This window comes from Stegodyphus dumicola, chromosome 7 (genome assembly GCF_044657685.1).
Source record: "Stegodyphus dumicola isolate Sdum_Otavi_A_Nest chromosome 7, ASM4465768v1".
In the NCBI taxonomy this organism is placed as follows: Eukaryota; Metazoa; Arthropoda; class Arachnida; order Araneae; family Eresidae; genus Stegodyphus; species Stegodyphus dumicola.
In genome coordinates, this window is record NC_140774.1 from 13,021,938 (window position 1) to 13,045,787 (window position 23,850).

Consider the following 23,850-nt stretch of genomic DNA (forward strand, 5'->3'; position numbering starts at 1 on the left):
ATCGCACACTTCTTGAGCAGTCATGATTTAGCTCCAAGTATCCAGAGGTGTGGTTACAGGGTGTTGACTACATGTGGTCGGTATGTTATTCCAAGGATTAAGCAAAGTTCGCATACAACATTTATTATGATGATAACCAGAATGCATCCCTATATAGATACATATGATACAAATTCAAGAGTAGAGCTACAAGATTTTAGTTCTTTCAACGCTTCAAGATATGCATTTGCTCATGATGAGTTACAAGAATTAACTGGTACATTTTTGGCATGATGATAGTGCCATCTACTAATCGACTAAGGACAGAACACCTGTAAATAATGAATTGCTTCTGCTTAATTTCTTGATAAATTTTGAAAATTCATCATGCAAAATGCAGTGAAAATTAACATCAAATGAATAAATATTATTCCAAAAGCTTTTCACTGTAAACAAATTATAAAAAAAGTGAAGTGACACTTTTTCTAATTGGCCTGATGTTGAAATAAAAAAGCTATCTCTACTCTCCTTTAATTTACTTTCAAAAAAGGATGACCCTTCCCCTAAGCAGGCGAAACAAGAGAAGGGGAGACTTATCTTTCCAAAAGAATCCAGAGTAGCTCTTAGAGTTACTGCAATGCTCACAGAAGAGAATCATTGAGAATGTATCAGTAGGTGCTGCTATCAGTAGGTCCTTTTTTTTCTCTTAAACAAGATGTACATTGCATTAAGAATTATTATCTGCTTGTATCCTTATGAAAAGCATTTCAAATATATCATTATTTTTGTGAATGTGCAATATTAACGGAGCTGGGATCCCTTAAAGTTTCATTATATCAGTCAACATGTAATAAATCCCATATGACTTCTGCAGTGGTCAATTGGTGAAATCTTTCGTGTTTCTTGTGTACTCTATTGGTTGAGGATTCAAATTCATCCCTTCACTTTTATGTCTCCGTCTCATTGCTTTTGTTTTTCTGCAAGTAGCTGTACATTTTAGAAATTCTGTAAAACTTCCTGAGGAAAGTGTTTCCTTTTCATAAAGGTGCATTTATAAGATATATATTTACATCAATTGTATTGCTTTAGATTACTATGAATAGCTGTGGTATCCAAAGTAAAAACAACCATTTTTACTAATTTTATCATGCTGAACATAAGTACAACCATTAAAATTATTTATATATTTAAGTTTCAAAGATTATTAAGAATATATTTAATTGGATTGATGTCTAGTAGCCCCCCAGTGCAATGCAAACAACTTACTCCTTTTGAACTAGCTTCTTACCATATACAAGAACATGTGTGTGTATAATTACATAGTAATTGGTGTAATTATATTATAATATTTAATGTAGGTGAACTTATAATTTTTTTTTTCAATTTTAATATGTGATTATTTTTAAAATTTTCATCTTTAATTCGCACATGCAAATATGAACATTATAAATTTATTAATTAATTATTCCTGTTACACTAGATTATATTTCCGATGCTAGATTATATCCAATGCAGGTAGAAATACTACAGTGTGCAAATTTATTGGGATAAAGCATTTTTTTTTTTTTTCACAGAATTTTAAGTTGGTTGCCAGTTGGCACCAGTATGTCCCTCAAAGCAGTTTTATCTGCATTAATGTTGTCTGGATGTCTGCTTTTGACTGCTTAGAGCTGGGTTAGACAATAAATTAGAATTATTGCAGCAATTTTACATTTGTTTCTGTGTGAAGAGTTCAGTGATTTCTGCTTTTGCAGACTTCTTAAACAAGTTCATTCATTGCAAACATAACAAGAAACAAACATAACATTAATTCATTTTAGAGTACTAACAATGGATATAACATCTAGAAAAAAAGCAAAGATTACCGCACTTAACAGTCACACATGCACAACTATAAGGAATATTACTTCTGCAAAACAAATTAGAGTTTCTTATTCAAAATTTCCTAAAATGTACGTGAATTTACGTTTTGGCGCATTTTGAAGTTTGGCGTATTCGTTATGAGCAATAATAATGCCAGATGTGCTTATCAGGTTCAATGTTCTGTCTTACCTTCTTCGGGAACATGCAAGGACCTGACTCGGAACAGAGAGCTTACTAAAGCTATGTTCAAAACTGTGGGAAGTAGACAGGATACACAAGAAGGGTATACAAAACCCTTTATTTTTCTCTATTTACAATAATTTCCGTACTTCGGAATACAAAGACCCACTACTTGTGGTCTGAACGTAAGAATATAAAAATAAAACTAAACTCTAATTTAACTTTAAAATAATAAACGTGGAAGATTGGCCTTATATTAACAGGAAGCCGTATGTAGTACAGAGAACTGTGAACACTACAATATGTTTAAAAATTATCAAGAGGATTAAAACCTCTAGCCTGGAAGGCAACCAGCAACTGAGTAAAACTTCTAAGGTAAGCGGCCTGCTTCGACTCACTGCTTCCTCTCTCTCGCTTGGCAAAAAGCCACAACTTAAATACTTGGCGTTCGCCAGACAAACTTTGCATAAATACATTAACGTTTATAATTCTGGCCGGAAGTAGAAAATAAGAAGTGATAGTAAAGATTTAAAATAAAATAAGTGTTAGTAAAACTTAAGATCCTTACATGCTGAACAGGAGACATAGAACTGTCCCATCTTTTTTTTATGCAAGGTATACAAGAATTATAGCAAAAATTATTTAATAAATTTGTGAGTATAATGCTCTACTCTTATCTGTAAACAAAAAAGAATAAATTTTTAAAAAAAATCATGAAAATTTATTGAAAATTAAAATGCCCAGCAAAGGCAAATCATTCATTCCATATTCTGTAGCCACAGTATCAAACCAGTTTATATATAGAGAGAGAATGAAAAGTCATGCACATCAAGCAAAATATTGTGTCATTAAATTGAATTGCAGTTGTAATAATTATATCATCTGTCATTAGATGCACTGTTAGAGCTGTTTTTATTACTAGACAGACATTTTTTCAAAAACATCAATTCATTGTCAAACAATCAGTTGTTGAAATGCATATATTTAAGAAGTATTTGGATCTGGAAGTGCCTAACAGTTCAATGAACTGTGGTTTCTAACAGTTAACAATGAACCTAACAGTTCATGAATCATGCATTTTTGGAAATGTGGTTTAGTTGCAAACTGCATGTGATCTGGGAGACTAGCCATTTTGAGAGGCTAAACTAGATGAAGTTGAAAGGATGATGTAGATGTAACCTTAACCCTTTGACTACTAATGGTACATATATGTTCCATTAAAAGTTTAAAAATTGCTGCTGGGTTAAAAAGTATTTAGAATCTCATGAATGTTGGGGATCATCTTTCAATAGTTGGAAAATCAAGATGCTGCTGTGTTCATTGTATGCAAATGAACATAGAGAAAAGAACAAATGAGTTGGCTAATGTGTAGTGTTGAGTTATGCAAAGAATACTGTACCATACGATGTAAAATCTGTTTCATAAAAGTTTTCCAGAATAATAGGTGTGATCCTGTCAGTCACTCTCTGCCAGGCTTTGTTAATGAAATTGAAAATATTAAATTGATGTTTCCAAAAGTCCATGACTGTTAATTATGTGCCATAAGTTACCTCAAAACACCTTTTAAAATCATATTTTGTAGATCTGAGTATTTGAAATTCAAGACACCATTTGTCACCTGAGGTGTTTTTTGTTGATAATTTGTTTGTAGACTTGAGTATTTCAAATTCAAGACACTATTTGTCACCTGAGGTGTTTTTTGTTCAGATAATTTGTTTCCGGACCGTATTTTCATGATCCAAAGTTCCACTACGCTCTGAAATACTTGTTTACACCAGCTTTTGAAAGTGTTGTTAATCAGTGATATAATATTTTGTCATCATATCATTCTTGAGAAATTCCTGTATTCACATATTTTCTTGTCTATATGAAAAGTTGCAGACATCCTGCCAAATTTATGCAAACTTAGATAAATAATAGCTCAAGCTGTCAGGTTATTTGATAAACAAGTTAATTGAAATTAGTGTCAGTCAGTCGCATCAGAAAAAATGTAATGGCCATTTAAAGCAGCAACAAAGTCGTTTTTATTTTTGTGAATACTTTTGTGAATTTAAATACTTAACTAAGTTGCATCGTATAATTCTGCAGCATCTTTTATTGTGCCATTTTGCCAATTCTTGCATTCTTTCAGTGTTTTGAGAATGCACATCAGTGTACACAATTCTGTAACTTTGGCAGTTCTTCTCTGCTTGCTCTTCTGTAAAAGGAAAGCTCAAAATTTTAGTATTTTTTCAAAATTTAAGAGAAAATCAGAGAAATATTAGTTAATTTTTATCCTTCATTTCAAAATTTAAGCTGGCTTATGGAAGATCGAGGTTGCATAAAACCAAAGCAAAAATCAAGCAATATGTGTTGTGACATCATATTTGTTCATTACTGGTGTTATATTATGCTGTTTAGTGACATTAGCTCTGATATTCATATGCAAGTTATCATGTGAGCTATTTTGTGACGTTATTTTCTTTTCTTGACCTTTCTAGGTATCTGCGTCCAGAGACAGCTCAAGGTATTTTTGCAAATTTCAAACATTTTGTGAAGTCTGACCAATGTAGGCTTCCTTTTGCTATTGCTCAAATTGGAGTTTGTTACAGAAAGGAAATTTCGCCTGGTCCCCTTAGACTGAGGTAAGTTAAAGTGCTTACGAAAAGAATGGTTTGTAAAGTAATGATAGCGCTAGAAATATTATGTGTTTGGAGAACTAAGAAAAATGATTGTTGCATTCCTTTCCAAACCTTTTTAAATGTTTATAACCCATTTAGGGATTGATATATTTGCAGAGGGGCCCTGCAGGATTTTAGAATGAATTGGTATAAATAAATTTATTTGGTTTTCTGCTTTTTATTTATTGTTACTTAAAAGATTTAATTAAAGATTTTTATTAAAGTATTTATAGAAATATTTTTTTTTTAAATTTAAATTCATGTTGTGGAACATTTCAATTTTATCATTTTTACAAATTACCTTCTTGTACGTAACGGCTAAATTCCTGACATACCAATAATTAGACAATTTTTATTATTTTCTAAAAATGTTAAACTTAACATTAATAAAAAAATCTCATGTGTACTCCACATGTATTCCTTGTACGGAATATTAAATTATATGCATTTTTTCTTGCATTTTATTTAAACTTATTAGATTGAATTAAGCCTACTTCGCCGACAGCACATAAACCACAATAGAATAAATGCATTCTTTAAAATTCACTTTGTTTACCATAGCGACACTCTGGCACTAGGTTTACTTAACAGTACAGTCAAAAGTCTTTAATCCGGACTCGTCGGGACTTCGGCGATTCCGGATTATCGATTTTTCCAGATTATAGATCATCAGTTTAAATCTGGTAAGATGGCATGCAGAAATTATAAAATTAAAAATATGAAACCGTAATTTATAAAATAATGAGCAATTATGATCTAAAGGGTATCAAAATTTACAAAAAAAGAAGCTTATTATATATTTATTTACTTTATTACACATTTCTTTCAACATGCGCATGCATAAAGCATACATTACGCATAGCCGAAATTAGAAAATTGCAACCAGAAAACTATTTGATTTGTATTCGTGATATTTATAAGGAAGAGGAATTTGATTTAAATCATATCAAAGATGGAGTACATCAAGATGAAATACTACATTTAGTAAGGAATTATAAGCCGAATAAAATAAAAACATCTGCCCTGAAGATAACAATAGTGCTGACAGATCAACTTCCAGTTCATTGCGGGCCGCGACGTTACCCCCCTTCCCCCGTGCAGAGTAGCGTGAAATTGATAAACAGATTTCGGAACGGTTAGATAAAGAAAGGGTCTACCAAAAACCGAATTCAAATTACTCCATTATTTCCAGGCATGAGCTATTTTGTCAAAAAATCGTGAGTGTTCCAATTCTTATGTAATGAAACTGTGCATACAGAAGTTATGCAGTGTCAACAACTGCCAACAATATGCTGGAATGAGAACTGGGAGTTGATTCAGGAGAAGTCTCCTAGTTTAGCTGAAATTATATGAAGGCAGAGACAAGTATTTAATAACAGTCTGATGTGGTTTTAGATGGATTGTTGGACAATACCTGGGGGGGGGACTGATTGATTAATTTTCTGGCATCAGAAATACATATGGGTGGTGGTATCAGAAAGTTTTGAGACTACCTCTGTAGACCCATTGTATCCATATACACATGTTTTATCTCAAGCAGTTACCTTCAACATGAAGGGCAGACCATCCGTGGTACGCTGACAGAGTTTTTGGCAGGCTTCGATCTTCTGCTCCTGGGTCTACAGCCTGAGAGTGAATTTCGCAGCAACGCATGTTTAAATCACACGTGAGCATCTGCTCTGACACATCGACAATGGCATCAGTGTTTTGGATTGTACTACCATGATCCTTATGCACAATTTCCTAAATGATTTTGACATTTTCAGGTGTTGGGCTGGTTGAAGGTAGTCCTGATCTCTCGTCATCTTCCAGTGATTTTCTTCCAATCTTGAAGCATGTGTGGCATTCAAAACACATCAAACAACTAATTGCGGCATCGCCGTGCACTTGTTGAATCATGTCAAACGTCTCTGTGGTAGTTTTGCTCAGTTTTACACAGAATTTCAGATTTGCTTGCTGTTCTAACATGCTAGATATGATGAAATCATAGCTCGGTTACGCAAGTCATCTGAAAAGCACCAGCTACACAGTTCCCAGTGCACACAGGATGGTTTCTCTTTGCACTGTATGACTTATGAAGGTCGGTGCTGTCTGAGCCTGTGTGTGTAACCTTGTGATGCTATCTGTTTCATGTTACAGAACTAGTCTTACAACTTTTTGATACCACCTCACATCATAACTAAAAAGTGTCAATAGATTGTTAGTTTACTGGCAGGTACCCACTTATACTCAAATATCAAACATTTAGTACTGTGAATATTAGAGATGTTATAATTGTTTTTATGAAATTGTTTATTATGAATCATTTTTAAACAGTTTTTTAAAATGTTGTTTGTTTGAAGGAATAGGTTCCATAGAAAAAAAAAATTCCTACCAATTTTTCTTAGGTTGGTAATATTTGGGTGATTTGTCAACGCACCGTCAGATGCCGGCAAGAGTGCATCTTATACTTTAAATTTTTAAATATATTAAAATCTTCACCTCTCTTTTTTCTCTCTCTCTCGAAGATAGAATTAAAAAGGAAGATAACATTCAGTTGTAAAATATTCATGATATTGATCAGAATATTATGGGTGGAAGACCATCTGAGTGATGTTAAAAATAATTTAATGCATTAAGAAAGACTATTGAAGTGGCAGAACTGATAGCTAATTTATTGATTAATGTGAAGCATAACTTTCTTTCATTGCTAAAATTAATTCATTTTGTATAATCTTCGATTTATGTTAAGAATATTAAATTTTAAATTCTTATTGTCTAATTTTACTCTTTTCAAATTGAAAAGTGTTATTCTAGTATTAAAGATGTAGAATCTATTTTAATTTAAATGAAAGTTAAAAAAAATAGGTTTTTAAAATAAAATCAAAAGTTTTATATCTACTTAATGATTACTAATGTATTTTTTATGTATTTTTTACGGGCCCACCAGCGGCCGAGCGGTAAAGTCGCTGAACACTGGTAGTTCGGTCCGAGGTTCGAATCCCGCGAACGGGTTGGCTGCATGGGTGTTTTCGTGGTTTTCCCCATGTGTAACGTGTATACGAGCCAGTTTCCCTTAGAAAGTCCTCCACGGAAGGCATCCCTCCTCTTAGGCAGATAGCCCTAGTGTGCTTTGCCATAATTAAATACACCAACCAACACCTATGTATTTTTTACATTCAATGCCTAAAATTTAAGTGATGGATTTTCATTTTATGTTGCTGAGCAGTCTCATACTGCACAACTAAGCAATGAAAAAAGGAGTGCTGCAGAATGTGTACACACATGTGTGTATTCATACCTTTTCTGGAATTCGAACCCCAGACCAATCTATCTCCAAATTGTGCAGTCTAACTGACAAAATGCAATGTTTTTCAGATTGGTCGATTGGCTAATCCGGCTTACTGATTACTAATGTATCTTATGGCTTACTGATTACTATGTAAGTTACAAACATTTTTCTTCAGCTTTTTTCATTCCTGCAGCTGATGCACTCCTCCTGATAGTATTGGTGTGTTAGGTCTGCGGATGTTAATGGTGTATTTCATAATATTTATTATAAAAAGATGTCTTTAAATTCCTGCCACTGTATTTGCAGGTGCCAGCTAATATCCAAGTGCCATTATAATTCCTAAATTTCAATTTATTTTTTATATAAATTGTAATGACATCAATAATTTTGCTTGTATATTTATATTGTGTTATACAGAATTAAAATGTTGTATAGAATGCTAATATATCTGTCTCTAGATAATTTTTCAACTGTTATAGAGAGTTCAAAATGGCTGAAATAGAGCATTTTATTGATCCAAGACACAAGGAACATCCAAAATTTGATAAAGTTAAGGATCTGAATTTAATGTTGTATTCTGCTTGCAATCAAAAGGATGGGGTACCTGCTGTTTTAACAACAATAGGAGATGCTGTTGAAAAAGTAAACTTATTATTTTTTTAATTATTATCTATTTGGAATTTAACATGAATTTTTGCCACTCCATCATTTATCATCTCCTTACAGTTTACACCAATTTTATTACTTTTGAGAGTTTTAAAAGATCAAATTTCACTTAAAGGTTCCCACTCTAGAAATTTGAAGGAATGAAAAATGATGAGGAAAAATTAGAATCAGTCTTCAGTCTATCTTTTGGCAGAAAATATTTTACTTCCCCTTCTCCCCTTCAAAAATAAATATTGAAGATAAGAAGTCATTATAGTGCATGATTGTATGTTGTAATAAATAATTATAAAAATCAAAAATCTTTTTCTATCCAGTTTAAACTCCTTATTTTATTTTGAAATACTAAAGAAATAATATTTTGCCTTATTACGGAAAATAAGGACAGTCTTCAGGCTGCAATATAACCATCGTAATAAACCTATTCTTTCCACCTTTGAAAAATGTCAGCTGAGCTGCTAAAAAAAAAAAAAAAAAAAAAAAAAAAAAGTTTTTTTATGTTTAATCTTTTCATACCTAGAGCAGTAAAGTGTTCTTACAGCTTATGCCATGAATACTGTTTGAATCAAATTTACTAACTGTTGATTTTTGCTAAGTTGCAATAATTCATAAATCAAATTTTTGTGATAACTATATAAAGAATGTTAAAATCCTGTATACATAAATTATGAAAATGTTTGAGAAGTTCTTTGTATGACAGGTATATATTATTTTTTTAATATAAGCTATATATTTTCAAATTGTGGTTAGACAAGCTATTGGAAATTAAAAGATTTCTAAAAAACCACTTGAAGTGGATAATGAAATAATTACAGTAGAAACCTATGTCATATCTATTATAATTTTTTCTATGCCTTTTTCAGTGTTGCAAAAATAGAAAAAAAAGTTTTATTTTTTATTCTATAAATCTTACGTGAATCTCATTTTATAGTATGACTTATAGTTAAATATTTATACATATTTTATTTCAGGGTGTTGTTGCTAATGAAACATTAGGCTATTTCATGGCAAGAATATGTCAATTTTTAATAGCTGTTGGTATCAATCCAGAGAAGCTGAGATTTCGGCAACACGCATCCAACGAAATGGCTCATTATGCAACTGACTGCTGGGATGCAGAAACCAAACTAGCTTCTGTAAGTAGTATTATTACAGAATCTATAGCTAATACTCTCAGTTCTACCTAACTTCTAAATGCACTATTTTGAAGTCAAACTTTTTTTAAACTGTCTTTTTCTTTCTTCATTGGCTATGTTACGAAAATAAGATTTAACCAAGATTTTATCTGTTATGAGTTTGATTGATCCAGCCATCCAGTTTACTTTTGCAGCAGAATGTATTGAATCTATTGTAGTCTACCTGTCATAATGCCGTTCCTTTACTTGACATCTACAATTACCTGCGATGAATTTCATTTCAGTACTAATCCTTTACTATAAACTTTTTGGTTTGCTTTCCCCCTTCATATCAACTTTCTAAATGAGAAGAGGAGATAGTTACTGTTTACTATTTTGTATATTGTGCTATCAGAGTTTGTTCTTCAGAATCTTTGCTTTCTTAATTTGAAACTTTTGAAATTGGTTGTCATTTACAGGAAATTTATTTTAGTCTTTTTTTATTTATTAGTCTTTTATGAAACCTTTAATGCAGTTGCTATTGATATGTAAAAGGGCATTGTCTCGTATAGACCGATAGTATAGTAATTTTGTATAGTAATTTCCAAAACTATTATATAGTAATATTCAAAATTCCAATATTAGAATTCAAGGTTGTTATAATGAAAAATATGACTATGTCCCAAATTGATTGTGATTGGTCTTTAGGATATAGATTGAAGAATAGTTCATTTTCGTGAACGGCTTGAACATCTCATACATGGGACTTTTTTTATCAAATAGACTGAGTCCTATATATGGTCTCAATGGTCAATTGAATTAGCTCAGGGAAAAAACATATCTGAAGGAAAAAAACATATCTGAAGCGAAAAAAAAATTATTTTCTTGTTACAAAGCTGACATGAACCAAAAAAAAAAAAAAAAGGAGCAATGAACAATTTGGTAGAAATTACAATGCAAAACTTAAGGAGTAATTTTATGGTATATAGTAAAACATTGGTCTAGTGAATACACAACTGTGTACATATACACATTGCACATGTAGATGTTAACAGTTTCCAAACTTGGGGACATTTTGTATGTTATTGGGAGTGTTATTGAATAACTGTAATTAATCCCTATATATAACTGTAATCTTATTGAACGCTTATATGTAACTTTAACCGTATATAACCTTCCAGTAATTTCAAGAAATGGAAGGTACTAGAGACTTCTCGGCAGGCAGGAAAAATTATATAAGTCTGAAGAGAGCATCACTTCTCAGTTTTTCAGTTCAGACTAACTTCAACGTCAGTACCCCTACACATGCAGCAGTATTTAATTTTTCTTTCACATTTAATGTGTCTGTTATTGATTAACAAATTAAGTGATTTAAAAGTTATAAATATGGTTCTTCATCTCTGTCATTATTAATTTCTAGCTGAGCCATATAAAAGAATTATTAAAGTAATAAATGCAGTTCTTCATCTTTGTTATAATTAATTACTGACTGGAATTAAATTCATTATATACTTTTTTACAATAATTATTTTAAGTGGCTGGCCATATGAGAGCATGTCATAAATAAAGGAAAGAAACTTTGTTGAAAAATTTTGTGATGCTTTTTTCTATGACACAGTGATTATTCAAATTATTTCATTTTTTGAGTATTGGGTCATAAATGAAATGGGTATCTATTTCAGATGCTTTTCAAAAATCATGTCTTATAATTTAAAATAACATATTTTACTCTAAAATTAATTTTTCTATTTAGTTATTCGTACTATCAAAAACTAAATATATACTGTAATAACAACAGTTTCATTTTTGATATTGAGTGTTAAATTTTCTTATTGATATATGTTTTTAATTAGCAAATTTATGTATGTTTAACAATTTTAAATGATTTAACTAATTCTGTTTATCTCAATATGAATTTATATTTTTGGTAACTACATTCTGAAGTGAAAATTTTAAAAATTCTGGAAAATGATGCTGATGTTTTATTTGTTTTATATTATGGAGAGAAAATTATAATTGGTGTAATAATAAAATTATAATAATAAAAATGATTATAATCCTAGAAAGTAATAGTGAGTCTTGAATTTTTTATTTTTTTATATTATCCTGATAAACTTATAATTTAAGATTCTTAAAAAATGATGCTAAGTTTTGAATTTCATTATTATTATTATTTTATATTATGGAGAAAAAACAATAATTGGCTATTCCTGAAAACTATTGAGTATTGAATTTGCATTTGCTTTTATATTATGAAGGGTAAAGTATAGTAATATATGAAGGGTAAGATACAGAGTTTTGAATTTTTTATCAGACTTTTAAAAATAAATTCAGATTTATATATTTCTCGTGATAATTCAGTATTTTGTTGGAATTCCATGTCATGTTTTTCTCTGATATCTGAAAAAAAAAGGGGGTCTGTGTATAGGTGTTTTTATATATATATATATATATATATATAGAATGTAATGAACCTAGTACTTGCATTTATTAAATAATTATATAAAAAATGTTTGGTTGCCAAATTGTTTTTCTCATTTAACCCCCCCCCAAAAAAAAGGCTGTGTATGTGTAAAAATGTAACAGCTAAAAGGAAAATCTATATTTAGATATTGTTGCATTTTGACTGTTATTTAAAGTTGTAATTATGAAAGATTTTTTAAAAATTCTTTTCAGGGTTGGATTGAATGTGTTGGCTGTGCTGATAGATCTTGTTATGATCTTGAAAAGCACATGGATGCAACTGGAGTCAGACTGACTGCAAAAACTACTTTTAAGGAACCCATATCCTTTTCTTGATTTAATGCAGTTAAGATGTTTTCTTGTTTTAATGCAGTTAAGATGTTAAGTCAAATCAAAGCTTTTTAATAGTCACCCTGATCAGTATGGTAGTTTGTGATGCTGTCTGCAGCATTACTGGATCCAGGTTCAAATTCCACAAAAGACACAGATGTCTGTAAATATATAGTGTGTTTGCAGCATGGAGGTACTTTAAGTATCATCAAGCCAAAAGTCTCCTTGAGAAGTTAGTGGTAAGGAAAAAAGGAAAAGAGACCTTTGGATTTTGTGCTGCAGAGAATTCTTAGAAACTAGGATAGAGCTGAGCAAAGTTCTACTATCATTTAGAAGGTGGCCGAAGCCTTGGCTTATGACAAATGCTATCTTTCTTATAGCTGTCATTAATTTATGGACCTGATCTGAATAAATATATCAGGAGGATGAGTAGCATGAAAACAGTAATAAAAACATCTTCAGTTTTTTTTAGCAGTGAAAAAAGGAGTAAAGCTGAAAAAGTCATTTCGCATAAGTATGTGAGGCTGAATAGCAAAAGAACATTTAATGCCATTTCAGAAATTGTGGGGAATTCATTTCTACCTCTAATCCTGAGTTCAATCGAGGATTTTTTGTGGAAACTCAATTTTAAAGTCACTAGATGGCCGAGCAAATTCTTCTTTGACCTAAGTGATAGGTGATTAATCTCGATATCAATCAAAAATACGTTTTGAATACAGTATAACTTAAATCAAAATGCAATATAATGTATTTGCAAAACTGGTCTTTTATGATTTTTAAGTTATCTAAAATAATTTTTACAATCAAAGTTGTAAAATATTTTTTTTTCAGGTATAAAACTGTCGATAGTCATAAACATTTCCAGCCTGTTCTTTCAAATATTGATTTTTTAAAAATAAAACCTTCAATTTTATCATTCGAAGTAAGTTGAAAAGGCAAGCTGAGATTGTTCAGCTTTGATAGCTATAAGTCACATCGAGGGGAAAAAACCCAGCAAGATCAGATTTTTTTTGTTCACTTAAAACTATAAAAATTTCCTCTTTTTAATAACAGTGACGTTTTTCGACTTCACCCTCTTGAAGTCCATTTTACTTCTGTGATTAATGATAAATGTTTGTATTCATAGTCCATGCCTTTAAAGAGATTTGAAAATAAATGGCTGTTAAGTGCATGGTTTTTAATCCAATTTATAACTTTGGCAGTATCTTGAAGCACGTTGTTCAATTTCATTGCTAATTTTTTGCTTCAGTATCCTCATGATAGATCAGGCAATGTGAAAAGTTACAAGATCATTATTAGCAGTTTTAGCAAATGATTTATAATCAATAATTTTGTTGTCATCGCTTTTGCATCTGTTCAATTTCGTTGCTAATTTTTTGCTTCAGTATCCTCGTGATAGATCAGGCAATGTGAAAAGTTACAAGATCATTATTAGCAGTTTTAGCAAGTGATTTATAATCAATAATTTTGTTGTCATCGCTTTTGCATCAGCTTTATATACTCCAGTGCAATTTTTCTTTTCTTTCTAACTTCAGTTTTTGAAAAATTTATTGATTGTTGTAGATAAGTCTTTCCCTTTTGTAAATTCTTCTAAAAGGATGACCAAGTAACTATCATTTATTGATGCTTTTTTTATAAATATATCTAACATATGTATCAAAAAGTGAACTATTTTTTTTTTTTTTTAAATGTCAGTTGTTTCTTCAAAATGAATTGTAAATCTTGGGTTTTCTTTGAGTTGAGTATTAAGTTGCTTAATCTTTTCTAATTTTAGAAATTCTATTTAAGGACAGTATTTTGATAAAGGAATTTTCTGGATTTCATCCACATATTTACTTTTGTGAATTATTTCCACCATTTTAATAGCAGGTAATACAAGATCTTCTCCTGCAGTGTATGATTTTTTATTTTTAGCAATTAGATATCAAACTTTTTGTGAGTGGACTAAATATATTTAATTAAATCACAATTTTTTCAAAATATTGTTTTTCTTTATAATAAGATTGTAATAGTCCTTCGAAACGTTCTTTTGGTTTATTGTCTTACGAAAGATGCTTGAATTCAAGATGCTTTTTTTTTAAAGCCAAATTAGAAAAAATGTTTAATCATATTTTTGTTTGCACTTCTTAGTTCCTTCTTTCTGATTACTAAATCCCATTTGAAGATACTTTGCAGCATTAACATGTGCATCATTGCCCTTCTTACTCAAGTTTTCTTATTCTCGGCACAAATGTGTGGTGCAGAATGTTACATATTGTAGGTTTGCGACATATTTTGATTCTGAATTAGATGCTAAAATTGCAATGTGGCACTGCTATTATGATGCACTTTGTGATATTTTTAAATATGTAAATGTAATTTACAGCTCAGTTATACCAGTAATATGAATTTAAGACTGTGTTATACAAATCTAATATATTAAATTAACCCTAATGATAGGATTTTGACTTATGTTTCATTAAATTCATGTATCTAAATTACATTTTCAGGATTCCAACATTTTGCTTTGCGAACCCATCTGGGGTTGCATCCCACAGTTTAAGAAATGCTGATGTAGAATATTGTTTGTAGATTTAATAGAACAGCATCTACTCCTCCTACTTCAAAATAATAATAATAATTAATTAAAAATTAAAAAAGAAAATCTGAAAGGTTTCAGATTTTAAATTACATCCATAAGGACTTTTTTTAACATTTTGTCTGTTACCCTTATTTATTAAATATCATGTTCTTTGCACTTAAACCATAAAATTCAGTTCAAGAGCAATATCGCAAAATAGTTTTAAATTGAGCATATCATTAGAATTTCTGATATGCACTGGAGATAAAAATGTTTTTTTTTTTTGTACAACGTTGCCATTGCTTGCTTTCAAATCCTTGAGTTTGTTAATCAAAAATTCGTTAAAGTTTTACAAAATATGATATCAATAATAAAAAATTTCAAATTTGGGTGTCCACATGCCCATATTCACAGTAGGATTATGTTATTCAAAATTCGATGGCTCTATGTATCGTTGTTTTATCACAGTGCAAAAAACATACATACATTTATGCAGATTTTTCATTATTTAATTTCTTCAAATGTAAGGACTCTAACATTTGGTGGCAACAGTTTGAAAAGTGAAATGGACATTTATAGTGAACCAACACAAATTCGTAAAATGGAAACAATAGTCCTTCAGGGACAAAGCCCTGACTAAAAAGTGATTTTTAGCCCTGACTAAAAAGATTTGGACTAAAAAGTGGATCTAAATTGAGCCAAAGTTATACATTGAAATTAATAAAACAGGAATAAATATTCAAGTGTAGTATAAAAATTTCCCAAACAATGTTTAACTGGAAAAAAAACTTGAAGCTTTTTTTTTTTTTTTTTTTTTTTAATGGTAAGAACTAGCCATTTTAGGCTTTCGCCACTGCTAAGGCCAGAAATGGCATTTTATTAGGAACAGATAATTTACATCCATGCCTTTTCCAAGATTCGAACCTGGGCCCTTTGTTATGAAAGTAAATAGATTGGTTTTGCTTTTTGTAGCTTTCTGTTGTTAATTTTTTCTGAAGTATAGTATAAGCAGGAGAAAATATAGATTTTGTAAAATCTTATTGTACTGGCAGCAGGAAATACAGATTTTGTAAAAATTAATAGTATTGGTATTTTTTTAGCCAGAATGTTATAATGATTTATAGTCCATAAATTAATTTCGTTCTATGAAAAATAGCTGCACCTTAGAAGTCAACTGCTACTATATTTTCAAATAAGTACATTGTATTCAGAAAACAAATCACTGTCTTCAAGATGCCACCTTCAAGATGCAGATATATTCAGCTAAGGAAAAGTGCATGAATCTCAGTAACTGCCCCCCAAAAATGGATTTGCTGAGCCTGTGAACTTTTATCTTTCTTAATGATATTAGGCTTATGTAGTAGCTCTGATGAAATATGTAAGCATTTAATTTACATGTTCCTGAAGAAACATTTTCTCCTACATTTGAATTCCTGACATATGGTATTTTTTATCTGTCTTTTTATATTCTCCTAATCATTATATATGTATTATAAATAATCGTTATATATGTATTATGTGATCTTCTGCTTCCACTTCTGCATGATAAATCACCCCTCAAAGTTGATTATTATGTGGTTCTAGTCTGTTTCATATAGTCAATTGGAATACTGTATAATTTGATTGGTAGCATGGGCAGATATTACATTTGCATTCATGTTATGAATGAACTAATCCATATAAAAGTTGATTTTTTTTGGATTATTTTTAAAGAATACTTTTCATGACTTATTTGATTTTTATAAATTAATGTTTGATATTTTTTCTCCTAATTGTCATGAAAATTCTTCATGACCATTAGATAGAGGGTAAGCCTGTCATTGGCCAAAATTTTGTGCATTTTATAAGTGACAATGAAATTTTTGTTCATTTCCATCTCAGTTCTGATTAAGAACACATCCTACCACCAATCTATAAATTTTAAGTGCTCTCATGCCAAAAAAAATTGTTGTTGTAACTTTCTGAGAAGTGCAAAGTGTATAAGCACTACAAGTATTTACAAGGTACTACAAGGTAGAATAAATTATTGTATATGAATATTTATGCTCAATTTTATATTTTGTCTTAACAATTATGGTATTTTCCTAGTTTTTTTCTTGAACTTTTAAAGACAGTGCAGTTAACAATATTAAGTTATAAGTTAAACAATTTAGTTTGTAATTTCAGTACTGTAGTTAACTGTATTTATAAAATTTGGAAAGTAGTAATATTTTTCTGAAGTTTTTAAGGAAGTCTTAGATATTTCTCAGGTTTTCAAATTCATATCAGATTTGTTCATGGTTGTTGCAACTAATATTTTTTTTCACTGCCTACTGCTCAACTAATTTTTATTTGCCTTGTTTTGAATAACTATTTTTTGACTATTTAGTACTTTTGAATGATTGCTTTTTGAATAGTTAGTAAATATCTTTAATATACTGTAAAAGACTGTGCAAGTTACAGAGCTGAAACCCCAAATGGCTGTGATAAAAAAAGCATATAAAAAAGATTCCAGAGATATCATCAAAGCATTAAAAAAGTTAAATGAAGAAGAAACTTCTAATATGGAAAAATTGGTAGAATCTAAAAAGTAAGTATTCCGTGGACAGAAATTTTTCAGATAGGCATTTAATATTTTATAAGTGCCTGAATTTTATTGACATTTCCACTTCTTTGTGAAGGGACAGTTATGTTAAGATTGCAGTGATGCACACTTAGTGTGCAGGAAAGACATTGCCAAAATTACTCCTATCAGAGACAGCTGTTTTTGATGTGATCAGTGATCGAGCTATGGAACTCATGTTTCCAAATTTTGTTCTCAACCTGAGGAGCAGCAGCCAAGAATAGCAACTTTCACAAAAGAAACATTATCATTAATATCTAACTGATCAGAACAGGAGCAAATGGTTCACAAAACCAATTATAAATGGTACCACTAAGACCAGCAATGTCCCAAATAAGCAGTGGCAATGACAATCGCAATAGTATGTTTAAAATAATTTGCAATTTAGGTACTTTTGCAAAAGCCACCTGTTTAATTAGATGAATAATATAAATAAATTTACAATTAAGAGAGCATTTGGGAGAGGTTTATGAGTATCAGGCAGGAATATATGTGGTAAAATTTATTTCACATATATAATGATATAAATTGTTAATTTTAAGGTTTTAAAGTTACTTAAAAAAATAGGGAACTGTCTGCTGTAAATTATACAGAATGCTGATTTAAAAAACGAGTATTTGATTTTTACAATCGGTGCTTTGTAATGCTACATTGAAAATATCTACCCAACTAAAATTGCTTTTTTGTGTAATTTTAGATTTCTTATTGCCATGTTTCTCTTCCATTTGAAATTTTTGGCTATAAATGTTTTACTTTATTATGAGTAGCCCTTTGAATAGCATGTTTTAAAAATTACATCATTATTTTGGAATGAGGCTTATAAAAATTGTATTTGTTATTGAAATATTGTGTTTGATAATTTGATTTGCTAATAGGTAAAATTTGAAACTATGCCTTATGTATACATTGTTTTCCAAAAATGAAGGGAAAATCACAAAATATCGGTAACTTGTTAAAAAATAAGCCAATCCATATAAAATTTGAATATGTTGCCAAATAAGAATAGTTGAGCAAAACTGCAGTATGCAAAGTAGTGGCGCTGCAGTCAAAATAAGTCTATGTGGAGCATAAAAATTAGATGTTTCAAAGCAAGCCTGCAAATTTCACGGACACTGAGATAAGAAATCTGGGATAGCCAATTTGTAACAATGACCTTCTGGCATCATTTGCCTGAAGAATTGCAATGGACTGCTATTGAGAGATTAGAGGCAGAACAAAGTCAGACAGAAATGGCTAAACGTGAGTTCATCTTTTATAGACTTTAGGCAAAAATTTCTTCAGATTTGGAATCCGTGAGGTTCAGCCAAGGATGGCCAACCGCAACAATGAGCTCTGATGACAGATATTTATTGCTATGTGCTCGAAATAATAGAACCTCAACTCTGATCCACTCTTGCTGCAGCCACTGGAAGGTTGGTGTCAACATTACTTCAGGAAGGAGGTCTGTATGTGAGGCGATGAGCCATTTGCTCGCTGCTCACGTCATGTCATAGAAGAGAACGTTTGAGGTGGGCATTTCAAGTCCAGGTTTAGCCTCCAAAGCGATAGTAGGTGTTATTTTGTTTGGAGAGAATTTGAAACCCGTTATCATCCATCAAACATCCATGAAGAGGTGCATCTTGAGGAGGTCGTGTCTGTGTGTGGGTGGTATCTCTTTAAGTGGACGCACAGACCTCCATGTCTTTCCTCATAGAACCATGAATGCTCAGGTCTATAGAGATGACACCCTTGATGCTTATGTGCATGCTTATGCCAGGGCAATATGTGACAATTTTCTGTTACAGGACAACAATGCTAAATTGCACTAGAAGATAATCATGGATGATTATCTTCAGCAGCAAACAATTCAGCACTTAAAGTGGCCAGCATGATCACCGACCTGAATCCTATCGAGCATGTTTGGACTGCTTTAGGAATACATATAGCTGCTCTCAGTCCTCCTCATCAAACCCTTGCTACACTTACAACTGCTTTACAAGAGTAGCGGCTCTCACTTCCTATGGAACTACTAGACTGCGTAATTGACAGCATCGTACATCGCTGTATGTGTTGTATTGCTTCTAAGGAATATCCTACTCCATATTGAAGGTTATTTTCCTATACCAAAGCAACACATCTGATCTGCTCATTTTATACATAGGCTAATTTCTATACATCATAATTATTTGGTAATTTCTTTTCATATTATTTTATACCTTACTATCTCTTTATCCATACCTATGAAATGTTTGGTGTTTAATAAAAATAATAGGTTTAAATAGATAGTTGATCATACAAATAAAATGTTTTTTTTATGTGTTTAATTGATACTGTGAAGCTTTGCTTTTAAAAATGATGAAACAGAAAATTGAAAGAATGGCCAGTACAGCTTATTTTATTGTGCCCAAACTCAATTCACCCCCTCCCAATTATGCTATGCAAAATAGACTGTACAACATCTACTGTCATGACCTTGTAAATGATAAGCATATTTTTTTAACATATCGATATTTAAAAGAATGAAAAAAGAACAAATTATTGAAGTTCATTAAGAATTGTTATTCTGCTTCTGCATATATATGTAATACTTTATGTAATATTTGACTGTTGTGTATGTAGTATGTTTGCTGCTTTTTTTATGGACACTGAATTTTTGAGAGGGGAAAGATTTTTAATAAGTGCATTGATGAAATAATGATGTATTTCAGTTGTTAGGAATTTGCTTATAATTAAATATACAAAAATACAAGTATTTATGCAAGTACTTGCAGTTTTTCATAACTTTTTTCTATTCTTCCATGCTGGCAAATTTTACCAGTAGTATTTTTAATTGAACCTTTAGATCAAAATATTTCTTAAAAGGTCGTATTGAATAAAATCAGATGTTTACATAAAGCCTTCTATTGCTGTTGAACTATGCACCACTTTTAAATAAAAAATTATTTTCTTTTCTTTTTAGTGAATATAAACTTTGTGTTGATGGCAAGGAGTTCAGTATAGTTAAAGATATGATTGTAGTAAGCAGAGGAGTGAAAACTGTTAATGGCAAGTTATTAAATTTAATAGCTGTGATTTTGGGTTTTATTATGTATTTGTAATCACTTAAACATATGTTAGTTTCAATGAGTATAGAAATATTATTTTACATATTACTTTTATAGGGGAAAAAAAATCTTGGTTTAGTGTAATTAAACTGAAAGTTCTGAAGTTTCTGAGATATATGTGGAGACTATCCTAATCAACTGGTTTTAATGAAAATTGATATACAAGCTATTTAAATCATAAGTGATTTACAAATCATAAAAAAATTACAAAAACAATTTGATTAAATTACATAAAAAAGTTGTTCAGTTAATTATTTTAGATGCTTAGCTTTGCAGTCTACATGGTACTGAAAAATTCTTTTGAATTCTGATTGTGATTTGTGGAATCCCGGTATGGTTCCATCATACATAGAACTATTGCTATTCTCGAACATCTGTTTTCAAAGAAGTGATTCCTAATGTACAGTTGGAAAGCAAACAAAGTGTGAATGTGGTGAGAGAAAACTTTGAGGCATAATGGAAAAAAAAAAAAAAAAAAAGGAAGACATAAACTGGAATATGATACATTCTGTTTTAGAACTTCTGTGTAAAATCTTCTTATGTTGCTCCAATAGCCTACAGAATGCTATTAATTCATCTTGGATTTGATCCTTGCAACAGATTAACTACATGGGATTTTCATAGTTTTTCTTGCATTAACTCTCTAACCACCATAACGACCTTTATCTACTCATAAAATTGTCACTCGGTACATACTACCGCATTACTTGTAATATTTTTGTAACTTAATTTAACATTTTAATTACCATCCTAATGAGTCTAAGGTTATGAATACAATTACAATATCCACCCTAAGGTAGATAGTATTTGCATTCTTTGTCAAAATTAATTTAATTAAATCTATTAGTAAGTTAATTAATTTTGTATATTTTGGAAGTCTTGTTAAGATAAGTTATGCATACTGGAACAAGCTTCATTTCAGTTTGTTCTTGCAATAATCCACATGAAGCAAAGAATCTTTATGTACATTTACCACTCTAATAACAATCTAAAGAGTTATAGTTTATATTTAAAATAAGCACCAAGATCATCGTGACCATTTACGATCTTAGTGTATGTCATTATTATTGCACAGAGTAAATTATAAGATTTTAGTAAATTGGAAGATTTGACCTTTTTTCTGCAGCATTGCTACTGTGGTTATGAGTCATTATTTGGGGGGGGATGATTTTTAACTGCCTATTTTATTTTGAAGTAATAGAGGGTGAGAAATTTATATGCGAGTTTGAATTTCTAAAGTATAGAATAACATGGAGTCATGAAAAGATGGGATATGACATGCTCCGACACTAAAGAAATAATTACTTCCCCAGCAATGTTTCCACTTTACATTATTAATGTAATCCAACTTAATGACAGTTGTAATATGTCTGTCACTGAACAAACTCAATTTCAGTGGGATGTTAGATCAATGATTACACAATTCTTCTGTATTATCAGCCATAATGAATCAGAAAACTTAAAATACAGTGTGGAAACTAAAATGCATGACTAATTCACTTCGCAAAATCAGACACAGCAAGTATGCAGAATGCTGTGAAACTCTTATCTAGAGAAAATTCTAGAAAACTTTGTCAGCATGAATTTCAGATAATAAACAACTTTATTATCTTAAAACGGATAACAACATTGTTATCCATTTTCAGATAACAAAGGCAAATAATTATATTTTACCTTTAAAAATGTACTGGCTATCTCATGGCTGCTTCAATACAATGAATACTTTTTGTTAATTTATGTTGTTGATATGCTTTATATGTTGTTCTAAATAGTTGAGACACTTGCAACTTCTTCATAATATAAATAATAATTATTTAACCTTTAGGTAGAAATTTTACAAATATGTTAGAGTACACTATTACAGTTGTTAATAATTTGGAATACAAAACCAATCACCAGTCACCATACTTTCTTGTCAGAGACACTGCGAGAAGAGTTAATAGTTTAAGCTAATAGGAAGTAAATAGAGAAACATGGATATTACGAGCTAGGCTGCATGACTTTCCTGTATAAATTCTTTCCATTCAAATCTTTACCATAAGCGTGAATTGATTACATGTCTGTTTGTGTAAGTGATATCTTGAATATTTTGTAGTATATTCATTTTTAGCTCCTGAATTTTTCAGTTGAAGAAGTCGTTCCATTTGTTATTGAATCTTCATTCGGTATTCTACGCATCGTGTATTCCATTTGGGAACATAATTTTAGAATGAGGACTAAAAATGCAATGCGAACGGTAATGATGTTCAGTTATGTGTGATTTAATTATTTATATTTATCAATAATTTGTATTTTGCCTTTAGTAATTAGTAATAATTTTCTTTTTTCAGTATTTTGCATTACCTCCTGTTGTTGCACCTTATAAGTGTAGTATTCTTCCGCTAAGTGATCACCCTGATTTTTCTCCATTAGTTACTATATTATGTAAGTGTAAATTTAGCATAATCTTAGGTTAAAATATACTGAAGATTGATTATAATGGCTCTGAGATAAAACTGTATTTTAAAATTTAAAGGATATTTCAAAACTATAGCTTAAGTTTTATTTCTATAATAATTAGTACTTTCTGTTACAGCTATAGCTTACATTTTATTTCCATAATAACTAATATTTCTTGTTGCAAAGTTCTGAAGAGTAGATAAAGAATTTTATGTACACATTTTCACTACTGTACATGAGAGAATTGTATAAAATTAAAATCTAACCTTCTGATGATCCCCATTGATAAAAAAGTCCAATTAGTAAATTATTTATTACATTTCTTTAAGATAATAAATACTTAAATTGTATGAAAAAAATTTTGAAACTTGGAATAGAAGAGTTTTATAGTATAGTAGAATCTCTCATGACTGGCAGCAATAGGATCTCTCCCATTCTAGTAAGAGATGAATGAATATATATATATTTCTAAAGCTTGCCTGTTCCTAATTTGTAACGCGATCTGTAAAAATTTGAGCACACAGAGTCAATTGGTCCCCCCCCCCCGATATTCAGCCACAGTTAAATAAATAATGTCAAAACTCTTATAGATTATTTAAAATAGAATACATACATACGAAGACTGTCCTGAATGTAATGTCA

The 23,850-nt window shown here is 30.6% G+C and overlaps 1 protein-coding gene across 1 annotated transcript in view; it reads left to right on the forward strand.

The window, feature by feature from the left end:
- Positions 1-23,850, forward strand: part of LOC118199342 (glycine--tRNA ligase-like) — a 60,501-nt gene that overhangs the window by 26,472 nt on the left and 10,179 nt on the right. Inside the window, exons 8-16 of the mRNA XM_085821350.1 lie at positions 4,503-4,646; positions 8,433-8,595; positions 9,588-9,752; positions 12,408-12,523; positions 13,356-13,446; positions 17,511-17,653; positions 20,625-20,710; positions 22,896-23,005; positions 23,100-23,193. Coding sequence (XP_085677476.1) covers positions 4,503-4,646; positions 8,433-8,595; positions 9,588-9,752; positions 12,408-12,523; positions 13,356-13,446; positions 17,511-17,653; positions 20,625-20,710; positions 22,896-23,005; positions 23,100-23,193 — 1,112 coding nt within the window. The remainder of the gene's footprint in view (positions 1-4,502; positions 4,647-8,432; positions 8,596-9,587; positions 9,753-12,407; positions 12,524-13,355; positions 13,447-17,510; positions 17,654-20,624; positions 20,711-22,895; positions 23,006-23,099; positions 23,194-23,850) is intronic.